The 14,236-nt window shown below is 46.7% G+C and overlaps 1 protein-coding gene across 1 annotated transcript in view; it reads left to right on the forward strand.

Annotated features, from left to right (window-relative positions):
- CACNA1G (calcium channel, voltage-dependent, T type, alpha 1G subunit) overlaps positions 1–2,891 on the forward strand; it is a 102,247-nt gene extending 99,356 nt beyond the window's left edge. Inside the window, 1 exon segment of the mRNA XM_009879686.1 lies at positions 2,037–2,891. Coding sequence (XP_009877988.1) covers positions 2,037–2,891 — 855 coding nt within the window.
- Positions 2,892–14,236: the final 11,345 nt, after the last annotated feature.

A 14,236-nucleotide genomic window follows, 5' to 3' on the forward strand; every position in this document is an offset into this window, starting at 1 on the left:
GGGAAAGAGCTGGTGGTGACTAATACTGTCGTTGTGTGCAACACAGGTTGGTGTACAAGCAAAAGTAATGACGATAATTACTTTTTGCTTCTGTATTCTACTTTTTTTGTGGTCTGTGTCTTTTCTCAGGATAGGAATGTGATTTCTTCTCCCAAACAATCACTAAAACTGTTGACATTGAGGAGAGCAGAATTAGGTCCGCTCTTGGCTGTGGTTAGTCACCAGTATCATGCTGTCAAATTTTAACTAGAAAGGATTTACCAGCATTGGACAAAATCTTTTGCCTATTAAATATTCTCTCAACTCTGACAGACGACAAAGGGAGCCCAATGTGCAGATGTAGCAATAGACTCTTGTGTTTCTGCACGCACACATGTGCATATTGCAGCTGATGAGAGCTTTGCCTGAATAGAGATCATTTGGCTCGAACGATCCTTGCGGGACAATTTTTATATAAATTCTAAGATCATTTTGGGGTGATTCGTCACAAAAGCATTCCTTATTATGAGGAATTTCATCTCCTTACGCTTCTCTAAAGGACTGAGACCAGCTGTACGCATCTCCTCCAAATTTCTCAGTGAAGTTTTTAATCTTTAAGATCATTTAAGAGTTTTCTCAAACTGAGACTCTGCCTTTAAGGGCCAGTTAATGTGGCTGATTTGTAAACCCTTTTGACAAGGGATGCAGCGCAGTGAAAAGACAAAGCCTTCAAAACACGCCGTAGGTTCTCTCTGCCAGCAGGCACTGATGCTGCATACAGCTCTGCACAGCCAAGGCAAAATCTGCCTTAGGGAGCCTGAACTCAAGCATCAGAATAAGTTGAAATAATTACATATTATTATTATTATTATTATTATTATTATTATTATTATTATTATTATTATTATTCCAGCTTTTCCAGCTCCCCTGCCGTAAGATAAAAATATGGGTTGAGAGCCAGAACAGGCATTTGTCACTGAATTAGTTTTTAACAGTTTTCAAGAGCTATCTTATGTAGCCTGAAGACACTGATCATCAGCACAAATAGCAGATCTTGCATCTGGATTTCTGCCTTCTCCTCCACCCAGAAACACTGGAGGAGACAGCTTTGTCGTCAGCGTCGCTGTTTCAGCCCATTGTCTTGGGCTGTGAATTCAAAAACATTCAGGACCCATTGCCAAAAAGGCAGCAATCCTTCAGCGAGACTTAAACAAATAGCCTGGCGCATCTTCTGGGCAGGATTTTGTTCTCTAGCACTCAGGCTTCTTCCTGAAGGAATACAGACAAGGTTGGCTGGTTCAATAAGATGCTCTTAAAACTAAAAGCAGTTTAGATTGTCTGGCTCCCAGTGTGTTGTGTGGCTGAAAGCCTGTGGATAAATGTCCGCATCCAGGTGAAAAGATCAAAGAGAAACTTCGGGTTTGGAGTCTGTAATCCCCTTAACTTAGAAGTGGACCTGTTTCCCTGCCCCCAGCTACTGGCATGGTGCAGAGCTGTGGCTCCAGCCCGGGGACCAAAGCCAGGGACAGGCTGTTGCCCTGCTGCTGGTGCAGAGCGTGGTTGCTCTGGCGTCGCTGGCTCTGGGGATCCTGCTCCATGCCCTCAGCATCCCCCGGGCTAGAGAAGGGAATACACAGGCTCACTCGCACATCTTCCCTCTTCCACTCGTACCTGGGCTGCTAAAATGATAAAGAGCTTTGCTATAGACCCTCCTCCTTCGCATAACAAGACTATGTCTAAGTTTGGGTGGAGGCATTCTGCTTTTGCAGCCCTGCATCCTTAGAGGAGAAAGCTAAAGGTCAACCATTTATGAAGAATGAAAGGTCAAATCCCGCTGTTACTTACACAGCGACAAACCCATAGATCACCAGAGCATGGGAATTGCTAGAACCCCCAAGGCAGGTCGAGTTGTAGGAGTCAGTGGGTCTGTGCTGAGGTATCTCAGCAGAGTTGAGTGCCCGGTAAACATTGTGCCTTGCTTGTACTAACCTTTGGTTGGTCTGTCTCTCTCATCTGGCAACTCCCCTCCTCCCCGATCCCTTTGCACTCCGATACAGATGGCTATACGGAATGACTCTTTGGATAGCAAGGAGAATCTCCACACCGAGGTGAGTGAACCCTCTGACCCAAATGTCCCCGCTGTGCCCAAGGAGGAGTCATCAGTGGCTCTGACGCCCTCAGAAGCGCAAGAGTTGGCTGCGTGGAGCCGGGCAAGCGTTCATACACAGCAGCATTCCCACAATCAGTATAATATTTCAAAGCAGGCACCAGCATCGTGTGCTTGTGCAGACTCGTATCAGGAGACACCTGGAGATTCAATGGACCAAGAAGTATCTGAAATAAACAGCTCCTCGGAGCCTTTCACTTCAGAAACTTGTACAGCCTCGAGTGCCTGTTCAGAGGTTCAGCCTCTCACTCCTAAGAGGAACCTAGGCAATACCGGCAACGTTACACTGAAGGACCTGAAGAAATACCACAGTGTAGACACCCAGGGTCTTCTAAAAAAACCGCCCTCTTGGTTAGATGATCAAAGGAGACATTCAATAGAAATTTGTTCGATGGAAAACAGCCCTCAGCACCATTCCACATCTAGCTCTTCTGGCTTCATAAGTCAGGTGGTAAGTGAAATGGAAGGCTTGCAAGGAACACGGCAGAAGAAAAAACTGAGCCCTCCGTGTATATCTATAGATCCACCCGATGGACAGAGTTTACTACCTAGAGGACCTCACAGCATCTCACCTGCCAGTGGAGACGTTTGCTTGAGGCGGCGTGCTCCATCTTGTGAGTCCAAGGATTCCATGGATATAGGGGATTCGTTGCTTCCAGACAGTATGTCAACATCTCCTACCCCAAAGAAAGACTTGTTGACACTTCCTAGCTTTTCCTTTGATCAAACGGAAATGGACCCCTGAGTTACTTTTCTGTTGGTGCCAAATGTTTTCTTCCTTTCATGTAATAGAAAAAGAAAAAAAAAAAATTAAAAAACTCTGTATTCCAAAATGGCACTGGGTAAAAAATTTCCAAAGAAAGATTAAAGAACCAGCGGGTTAAAAGAGTGGTTAACCTATATCACGCTTACTTAAGCATATGTTCTGCTTAGGTAAAAGCAATACAATGTGCAGAATCTATATGTATATTATATTTTATTAAATTAATTGAATCTAGTATTGCGGGATGTAGTACATTTTGTGACTAAAGACTCGTTTAATTTTCTTCTATTTTATGTATCTCAGAATATTTCTGAGGTAAAGTTGGTTTTTATGAATATTTTAACCTTAAAAATATATATTTAATCCCTTCTCTTTTTTTGTTTTGTTTTGTTTGGGTTTCATTTTGTTTTGCAAAGCACAAAATGTAGCCAATTAGTGCATTACAGAGGAAATGTATCCCACAGTCAGCAGTAAATAAGGATTATTTAATGTAATTTATTTTTCCCCTTGGACTTCAATGATATTCTGGGAGAAAGATTATTTGGGTAGTACAGAAATGCAGTGGCAGTTTTTTAACAAAATAATATTCCAATCTCGCATAAAATCAACATCCAGAGTAACAGCAAGTGCCCAAACCCCGGCAGGTACACCATGCTGACAGAGGGCTGGAGATGGTGAACGTAGAGCCCCTTTCACTCTCCACAACACTGAATTACGAAAGGATGTTCTAGATCATCCACTGGTGACTCGTAAAATCACGTCCGGGGATGATTTTCATACGTGCCTAGGAAACTGAGGCCAGAAAAGCCCGTGGTCGCTTCCGAGAGGTTTTTCCAGTGTCTCCGAGACAGACTGTTGGTTTTGCTGAGTTTTGCCCCTCTGTAAGCCCACCGCGTGCAGTGGAGCTCCTTCTTTCTGTAGCCCCGCGGGGAGCAGAGCAAGGCCATGTTTGACAGTCACAGGGGGTGAATTCAGTGCCGAGCTGAGGCAGCAGTGGGCTCAAGCACGTGTTTAAAGTTAAGCTCTTGCTCAAACTGCCTCGAGGTTGATCGCATTTAAGTAACGCTTTAAAATTAAAATCATGCGCTTTTGTGTTCAACAGAATCAAGGCCTACTGCAAGTTATTTTACAGAATACATGTAAGAAAGTCTGTTGGTACTGAAGTGACTGTTGATTTTCAGTTTAGAAAGTCAGGTTTTTTGCTATCACTGCTAGAGTTAATTTACATGACCCTGACTGTAATTTTATTTCCAGTCTATCAAAAGCCTTAAGCAGCAACAACATGAGAAAATGTAGATAAAAACGGAATTTGTGTCCTTACTTTATAACATGTCCTTAATGTCAGTCATCTCAGAAATTAACTGTTTACTTCTGCACTAACACCCTCTGCAAAAAGCAATGTGTAAAACTGGACAGCACAGCCGGAAAATCCCGAGAGGTTAGCCTGGTCCCACACCTCGCGCTCTTCCCGAGACAGATGGAAACCAGACATCAACTTCACTCAACCTCCATGAAATCACATTAAGATGTAGGCTAAATAAGACTCTGCAGGCATGGTTTGAAGTGTGTGAATAGTCACAGGTTTAAAACTGCGTACATGGATAAGGCTTCGCTGGATCCTGTCTTTAAACCAGTGCGAGCAAGAGGAGGATTTGTGCTAATTCTGTCAGTCGGGAGTTTGTAACATTTTGAGAACTACTGATCTGTTCAAATCACTACAACATGTTGATGTACAGCCTTTTATCCATTCAGAGATTAGACTGTTACGACTCCATGTATCTGCATTAGCTCGGAGTATACACACAAGAAGATGACACTGTTTGTACCTAACAGCCCATGCGAGGTCTTAAGCCCCTTTATTTTCCCTTGAGGATGTTTACTCCATAAACAGTCCCTATTGATTTACATGTCCTGGAGAAATGTAAGGGCTTTCAGCGGGAAGTCAGGCAATCAGCGTATTTGAAGTAGGAGGATTAACATTCTGTACTATTTACTGCAGTTAGATTAATTCTTGGCTGGGACATTTTTCCCCTCTTCAACACGGGCCCATACGGAGACCGCTCTCTTTGATATGCCAGTCCAAATCCAGAGTTAAGCCCGTTTAAAGCAACGATTTCAAACAAACCTTTCATCAGTTCTTCCCCCAGATCATATTTAAGGAAATAATAAAATTACAGTGTATTAAGCCTGAGAAATATTCTTAATCCCTTTTTGGTTTTACACTCATAATGAGCCTTGGATTTTCCTTTCACATGCACTAAATAATTTGGGAAAATAGCTAGTCCACTAAAATTGCTGACCCTGGTTCCTTAATGATTAGGAGTGAGTTTGTATAGCTGGAATGATACTACTCATACAGTTCCTTCCCTACCCAAAAAAAAAAAAAAAAAAAAAAAAAGATTTTAGCTTGAAATCATGGCACAAAACGGCGATGTGATGTTAATCCAAATGCTAAACTGCAAATGTAACAGAATGCCTAAAGGCTCTTCTGTTTTCAATACTTGGGGGTTTGCCCACTGACAAGGTTTGTGGAAGTAACAAAAAGTTTACATCGTACGTGAATATTCAGTAAGGACTAGCCAATAAAAAATACTCTATGATGATGCATTCAGGAAAAGAAATCCATGTAAAATAGTTTGTTTTCTAAACCGGATAAGTTTTTTTCTAGATGCCCTTTTGAAAAACAAATACAAATGTACTGCAGTGTGTGCAATAATCTTAAGATAATTTTAAATACCTTTGGGGGGGGTTTTATAGAATTTGACTTTTTTTAAACAAAATGTACAAAATCCACAGGAATTCTGTAGAATGGTTATGTTGATAGAATTTTTTATATTTTTGTAGAAATCTATAGAGAAATTGTTAAAAGTCCGCGTAGCATCTTGGGAACAGAAGCAGCTCTTATCTACGAGTTTCTTTTCATAAACCTGGAGCCAGCGCTACTGTATCACAACACGTATAGCCTAGTTTCAGAGCCTGCGTCCAGGTCGCGTTTAGAAGTCAGCAGCTAAGCTCAAGTTCTACGATATTGCAGTGCTATTACTGTTCAAGAACCGTACCCGTATGAAACATCTACCCCCAAAACTCAGCCCCTATCGATGGTAAAGCAGTCGCATGGCTATCCAGTTCGTTCAAGCACACCAGCACTTTACTACTGTGGATTTACTGTATACAGGTGAGAGGAGGATATTTTGCTATTGCCAGTCTGACACATGGGGAAAGAGAGATTGCAGACGTGTCTGGAAAATTGCAAATTCCATTCTTGCAGCCCCTCGCACACAGAACTGATTTTTCATAGCTCGGTTACAGGCCGTTTATACTGTAGATATTTTGGAGGAGGGCAAAGAAAACACTGTTTTTGACTTCTGTGGATTGCACTCAGCACAAGGTGTGTTCAAGGAGAAAAAAAAAAAAAAAAAAGAAAAAAAAAAAAGGAAGAGAAAACCATACCAGAAAACAAAAGTGTTACCATTGTAAATTAGGCTATGCCCCAGTCTCCCCTTTTCTGCCCCTTTGGCTATGATAACCCATGTACACTATTACACGAGGTGACTAGAGTAGGCACAGTACCATTGCAATGTCCGTAACAACCTAGTATATATTATAGAACTTTGTATTTAATAGTTAATATATTGTTATACTGTATCAGGTATATAGGCCAAAACAAGGTCTTTTGGTCAGGGCAACAAAAGGTGGTATTCATGGGGAAAATTGGGTTAAAATGTTCCTTTTTAAAAAAAGACAAAAGACAAAAAATGAGTGTAAATCTTTACAAATGACAAAAACAAATGTGTCCTATTAAAAGCTTTTGAAAAGAAAACAACTGCGTGCACTTCCCTTTTTTGTTGTTGCCGATGATAATCTGTATCCTTCAGAGCGGTCAGATCTTTGGTCATGTTTTAATTGCAAGCAGTTGGAGTAGGTATTGTATAGCAGCAGCAGAGGGGAAGTTGAAAGAAAGATTGTGAAATGTCGGCCCTTTGTGAAGCAATTTGGTTTGACACCACAAGCGAATCCAGCCCGGCGCATCGCCCAGGGTGTGTTGGTTGACCAAGGAGACCATCACTTGGGCTTCTGCGATTGCGCTACGCTGGCAAGGGGACGGCTTGGCAAGTCGCGGAGGCTGCCGGGACTGGGATGGAGAGAGCTGCAGCCAAAGGGGAGAAAGGAGTCAGGAGAAGGGGCAGGTTTGGTCTGGCCGTGAAAACGTGGCGCTGTGAAGAGGAAGACGCTGGGTTTTTCCACGTAGTCACAGCTTTAGGATTTCCAGCCTGAAGTACAGCAGCCTCTTCTCCATCACTTCTGTGATCTTTTAGCTCCTCACACAGGGGGAGTTGGGATGGCACCACCCTGGGCGCTGCGGACTGCGCGTGGCAGGGCAGTGGGTGCTCCGGCTCCAGGTGCTGCTTAGGTACCACCAGAAACATTTGAACCTAAACTCTTCAGGGGTCTTTAGTGAATGAGTTGATTAGCTCCTAACATGAAGTCCCCTCTCTTCTGGGGAGCAGTCGTTAGAGGGAAGAAGCTGGCACTCAGGTGCTCTGCAACCCTGTTTCTCACTTTGGCTTGAATGACTTGATGGTCACTCCACAGGAGGGACCCAAGACAGACATCCAGAGTGGTTATGATGTCCAGAGGGGGTTTTGATAAAAGCCTTCTCATATTCAACTCTGAGTAGAAAACAGTGGGAATGAAGTTAGCTCTTAAACCGAGAGAAAATGTGGATCTTTGCAAAATCCCATGCAAATCCAGGCAGAGCAGGACTCCAGAGGTGAGCTCTGGAACGCACCTGTGTTGTCCAGGCTGTGGGTCCAACCCCACCAGGCTGGAACCACCGAAATGCCTTCCCACCCCTGGGAGGCTGGAGGATCCACATGGCATTAAGGCAAGCCAGGCTGAGCCAAGAAAGCAGAGCACTTCACAGGTTCAAGCACTTCCCACGTCCCTGCGCACGGGGGAGTTTAGCCATGGGAGTTCCTTATAGGGGATGGCAAATCCCTCCATTTTCAGTGCTGGGTTTCAGAGGAGCTGGGCATGGGGGGGATTGTTTTTCCCCCTCTGTTTTGTGAGCATTCCTGTATGAAGCTCTTTTGCTGAGTTTTGCTTGTGGTTTTTAGATGGCTTCTGCCCAGGCTGGCTGCTTGCTCTCAACTTGCCAGAGCCTGGCATGCCACCCGGTTATGGTGTTTGGGAAGTCATTTGGACGCCACATGAAACTAGATTGTTTTCTACGTAATGGTAGCTGCATCTAGGGGAGCAGCACTTCAGATTTAATCTGTTTGGGGCTTGGTTGGGGGAGCTAGGTGAACTTGGCTAACTGTTCTGCTCGCTGGAGAGCGGTGTCCCATCAGAAGAGCTGTGTGCACAGCACATCCCTCGGCCGGAGCTCTGCGAAACCCTCCAAGTAGCTGCCATGAGAAATAGGAAAGCCCTGTTTGTGCCGTCTCTGTTTCAGGTGTTCTGGAGACACAGACCGAGTCATGCCAACAAGTCTTGAATGGGACCTATACTAGAATACCCCCCAAAAAAATAAGGTAGGGAAAATCAATTTAAAGAAACGTGCGTGGCTCCCTTTGCCGCCCCCAGCACCGTGTAAAGGACCAGCTGTGATCAGCCGCTCTGGGGTGAGGATCCCCCACATTAAAGGGTTAAGGCCAGTAAAGTTTTGGAGGGACAGAACTGAGTTGCCCAGAGAGGGGACGAGGAGCGGCAGCCCCGGGGATGGCGGGGGACAGCCCCCGGCCGGCGGCCCCGGTGCCGCCCCCTGCGCAGCGTTTTGCTACCATCTAGTGGGCTCGGGGGAGGGAGCGGGCTGGGGCCAGCTGCTCTCCGGGCTACCGGGGCAGAGACGCTGGCCACCGGGGAAACGTGTACCAAGGAGCCTGCGGGGCGGTTGTCCTCGCCCGGGGAGCGCTGCGCTTCTAGTGTCGCAGAACCAGCGCCGTACTGGAATGTGTGTGTGTTTTTACTTCCGCAGGGATTTTCAGCCACTGAATTTATAAAAATCTCTGTCGACGGTGGGAGGAGAGGAAGGGTTTCTCCCAGGTTCGGGGGCACCGTGCCAGGGAGCTGCACAGCAGAGACATGCGTTGCTCCGGGCTTTGGGAGCTGCTGGAAGCCGGGCTGCTGCACGCCACAGATGGCATCTCCCCTTCCCAGCAGCACGGCCTGGGCTTCCTCCAAGCGCTGGGAGACAACAGCCCATCCAGGGACAGTCCTCAGACTGCCGAGCATCTCAGAGGCTCTGACAGGTCAAAGGGAGGTGATTCTTCCCCTCTACGCTACTCTGGTGAGGCTCCGCCTGGAGTACTGTGTCCAGCTCTGGAGCCCCCAACATAGGAAGGACATGGACCTGTTGGAGCGGGTCCAGAGGAGGGCTACAAAGATGATCAGAGGGCTGGAGCACCTCTGCTGTGAGGACAGGCTGAGAAAGTTGGGGGTGTTCAGCCTGGAGAGGAGAAGGCTCTGGGGAGACCTTATAGCCCCTTCCAGTACCTAAAAGGGCTACAGGAGAGCTGGGGAGGGACTTTTTACAAGGGCATGGAGTGATAGCACAGGGGGGAATGGCTTTAAAGTGGAAGAGGGGAGATTTAGGTTAGATATTAGGAAGCAATTTTTCACTTTGAGGCTGGTAAGGTACCCACAACCCGAGAGCTCGAACAGGGCGTTTGGGCTCTGCTGGGCGCAGCGCGGGAGGAGGAGGCCGAGCTGGCCTTGTGCTGAGGGGCTCAGAGGTTGGGTGTTCGCCGGGGCGCAGGCTGAGTGCTTGTCACTAGATGGCAATGCCACGAAGTGCTTCGGCTGGGATAGTTGCGCCCACTGGTTCAGGCTGCACCTGAGGTCCCCCCAGTAACCTGCAGTTTGTTTGGTTTGGCGTGGTCTTCAGCGTCATTGGCGAAAGCCATTGCCTCGCTGGCATTTTTGCATTTTAGGGTGATCGGACTCCAAGGTGGCTTTTATATGTTGTATTCAATGCGTTGGATATGTTTACAACACACTATATAATCCTGCAACATCCTCTGGCATTTTCTATTACTGCTTGAGTCACTGGATGCTATAATTGGCAAGTTTCAAAGGTCCTGAATAGATTATCTTTCCATATCTATTTAATACTCTAAATAATACAACCAAAGACCCCTGCAGCTCCAGCTGGGAAATGAAAAGGATGGTTAAACCACTTAATTACTTACTGTGCTAACAATTATTTTACAGAAACAGAAAGCAGAGTCCAGCTGTTGTGGGCAAAATAAGGAAGAGGTTAATATTGGAGTCGTTCCACAAAGAAAAAGTACTGCAGTGGACAGCGTGTGCTGTGCCAACACCTGCAAAGGTGGTGCAGAACCGTTCTGCTGGGTGCCACCAGCTCGGCATGGCCAAGGGCTGGTGACAACTCCCCGTCCATTCAAAAAAAGCAGGATCCAGTCTTTGCGGCAAGATTCCTGTCAACGCTGTGAATTCTGTGTGCCCATTTTGCGGTGAAATCCTGAACAGCTCCAGCCCATTAAAGTCAAAGTGGCCGAGTTGGCAGGATAGGCTGTGACAATTATGTTGCGGGCTGAAGTAGGATAGTTTGGGTCTTAGCCCCAGAAGGCCCACGTTCCACGTGCTGCTTGTTTGCGGCTGTTTGTCCATCACTCTAAGCTCCTTCTGCAGCTAAACCACCCACAAGCCGGGGTGTGTTACAGCTGCCACAGCTTCCGTCAACCTCTGTAGGCACTTGAGAGCATGTTTGTGGAATTATCTAGCAGGCGAGAGAGAGACGCCCAGTGCATTCAGAGTTCGGCTGCTCACAGCTGGAGCAGCTCCAGGATCGCTTTGGGGTGATCTGGGCAGTTCTCGGTATGTCTAGATTCTTCTCCTGCTCATTGCTCACAGCACGAAACGCGGTAGCGCTCATGTAACAGGGGAAGACAGTATTACACACTGCGCCCTGGAGGAGTCATATGTACGCCATTTTCTCCTCTTACAGAGCTGTGATGCACTGGGTGGACCCACCCCACCTTACAGTGGCCAGAATGACTTTACAGTGCATCTTCAGGCCAAATGTGGTGTGCTCCCAACCTCCTTGTGCTGTCTTTCTAGGGAACTGCCACCTCTATTCTTCCAGCTGAGGGAATCTTGCCTTCTACTCCTTGCCTACAAAGCCACATGGCTGATAGACGCCCAAAAGCAGAGCTGTGAGTAAAAACTGGGGCTGCAAATTCCCAGCCCACTCCCTCATCTGTTTTACCATGGGACTTCTAAAGTGCTCATTCCGCTTTCCAGAAATGAGGAAATTAAAGTTAAATCCTTTCCTGCAAGAAGAGAGATTCACACTATATGCAAGCCCATTGACCGTCTAAGAAGAAGAAACCCAACGTCTGCTGCTGCTCATGCAGTGTTGACTTGAAGCAGAGTTTGTTACAAGTCCACGTTTTACATGTGTTAAAACAAGGTGTCATCCCCTTATAAAGTAAATGTATAGAGCCTTGCTGTAAATGCTACTTTGGCAGCCTCTTTTTCTTACCATCTGTAAAATGTGACACCTCTGTGGGTCTCAAAGGAAGCTGAGCCTCTGCTGTTCCAAGTGGAGAAAGGAGGTGATATTTATAGTCAACTAACCATAAAACTGTGATTTCCAGAGCTGCACACGCTCGAGCCCTCCCCAACCCTCAACTCTAAATGTCCTTCTTTATACGGATTTCTTCAGGAGTCGGTCACACTTCATTTTACTTTTAGTGCTCTGCAAATCAGCATGAGGTGTGATAGGAAAAGAAGCCGGCCTCATACCTGGCACTGTGCTTATACAAACAGCTTCTCGCTCACGTTACCTCCTGTCCTGCCCCAGCCGATCACTCTGGTTGATAGCTAACCTGCCGCTGCCTGGCCCTGGGTGTGCCTTGTAGGCGCTTCATGATTGCGCTGACTTGACCTGCTCTGTGTGTTAGCAGGTGAAAAGTCCTTTACTGTGTAGCTGGCATGGAAAAGAGGATGCAAATACATTACCAAATGAACCCAGATCAGATCTTGCCACTCCCCGGAATAAATGTCCGGTGAGAAAAGGTGAGTTCATGACCTCCCTGACATTTGCACCAAAGATGCCATTTCATTTTCCTGCGGAGCCAGCCTGCGTTTGGGGGAACATCGCAGGAGTAATGACACATTCTGGGTACATCCGTCTTCCCTTCCATCATCAAAAGGAATCGGGACCAAAAGCTCACCAAAGTGAGCTGCCTGAGATAGTGCTTCAGGCTCTGCTTTGCACCAGCTTCAGCAGAATCCTTTACCATGGCCCTTCCCAGGAGCTTTTAAGCTTACTCCCCCACCTCGTCTGTCTGAGACTTTAATATTCCTGCCTTTGATTTTTTCTCTCTGCTGCTGTGTTTTGCCAGACAGCACCTGGAAGTCAGTAATTACACAGGAAAGTCACTGCAAGTCAACAGGGTTAGCTGTGAGGTCCAGGCTGGCTGCCTGGTGGCTCTCCTCAAGCTCATGGTGGGGGAACTGGCACCCCAGCTGGCACCCACTCACCAGTACCCTCCCTGTTTAATGGCATGGAAGGCTACTGAAGGCAGAAGCTGCCCACCATGAATTAGGAACATGAGGCAAGAGGCAGAAACATTTAGGGCCCCCTACTTTGAGGCCCTGTGAGACCCAGGGAAATACCATAATACAAGACCTTCCTCCATGGATACAGTGGAACAATTCCACTGAAGTCAATAATTTAATTAGGGATTAATCTACATTGCACTTGTCAATGGAACTGTGCAGTACACTGATAAAATAAACCTCTCCCCTCCTGTACACACAGCCTATGGTAGCTGTTTGCGAGGTGCCTCTGTACCTGTGACATCTTATAATCCCAGAGCTGGTCTTAATTTACGGCACATTCTCAAATTGCACCAAGTTCTGCTCCTTGGTGCAAGAAGCATGGAGATGTATGTTTGTGTGTCCAGAGAGATCAAATTCTCACCACTTCTCTTGGAGCAACTGCTCTCGCAGGTTGTTGCAGGAGAGGAGGTTTAAAGAGCCATAAAGAAGTAAATCCCAGCTATTACTGATTTTCTTGAAACTTTTATTGTGGTGTGATTCAACTGAACAAAAGTTTTGATGTAAGACTTGCAAAGACAATGCACGGTGCCGTTAGAAGATCTCATTCACCCAGTTGGCCACGGCTCCTCTAGCATTTCCTTAAGAGGATTGTGATGTGATTGTGCTGATTAGCCTGGATCAGATAGAGATTTCAAATTTTGTAGGCAATCATGCGAGAACCTTATCTTGGGCAAGATCCTATCTTCCCACACTAATAAGAATTGCATCCCTTTAGCCAGATCATAGTAAATGTCTAAAACAAATCCTCAGCACTGTTTGTGGGAAGGCCGTGGCTTCCTCTGATAGTACCCTGACTGCGTATCACCCCCAGCATCTTCACTGGTCTTCATAAAAGATTAGCAGAATATTTTTATTTTAGGGATGAAATATTTTGGGGACACAGCAATACTGTGCGTCTCATCTCTCTTTTCCATTATGGTGAGCTTTTTTGACAACACCCTTCTGCCTGATGGTTCCTCACTTTCCAGCAAGGATGGAGACTCTATCTCTTAAAATGTTTAAGTAGATCTGGGGCAGAAGTGCGCTTTGCGTGAGATGGTGTTATTGAACCAGATGCTACAGCAAGTGGGTGGACAAACAGCAGGTGCTGGAAGGTCAATAATGCTGTAGGAGAAGTCCTGCCCAAGAGGAAAGCAAACAGTGCTTCTGCATCACAGGGAGGTGAAATCCAGATTGTGTCCAAGGTGCTACACTACAAAATCTATTAGTTACACATATATGTGAAATTTATTGACTGAAAGCTTTTGAAAATAGATCCACACCACTGGTTTTAACCACATGTGTACAGCGGAAGCAATCAGCATGAAGGAAGAGGCTGCAGATGGATGGGTAAGAGATGTGACGCTCATTTAAGTCCTGCTGAGGCAACCGCACTCCACACGGCTCTGAAGGGGAGATGACCACCTCTCCGAGATGTGAACATTCGCCTGAGTGGTCTGGACGGATGGACACAGGCAGACCCAAACCCAACGGAGGCCCCAGCTCCACACAGCCGCCCGCGGCGACTGTCCCTCAGCCTGCCATGTGGGGACCACCAATGTCCCCCTCCAAGAGCAGGGGTCCAGCTGCCCCAGGAGGTCACACCGGGCAGAGGGAACGTTCTCCTGGGGGCTTGGTCCTTCCACAGGGAGGTCACCCTTGGAAAGCAAGAAGACACATCTCAGCAGCGACACCCCGGCTTTAGGGGCCGAAGGAGGGCTGTGGCAGGCCCCCTCCCTCCCCGCGTTACCCCCCGC

The sequence above is a fragment of the Charadrius vociferus genome, unplaced genomic scaffold (genome assembly GCF_000708025.1).
Source record: "Charadrius vociferus isolate BGI_N301 unplaced genomic scaffold, ASM70802v2 scaffold260, whole genome shotgun sequence".
Classification (NCBI taxonomy): domain Eukaryota; kingdom Metazoa; phylum Chordata; class Aves; order Charadriiformes; family Charadriidae; genus Charadrius; species Charadrius vociferus.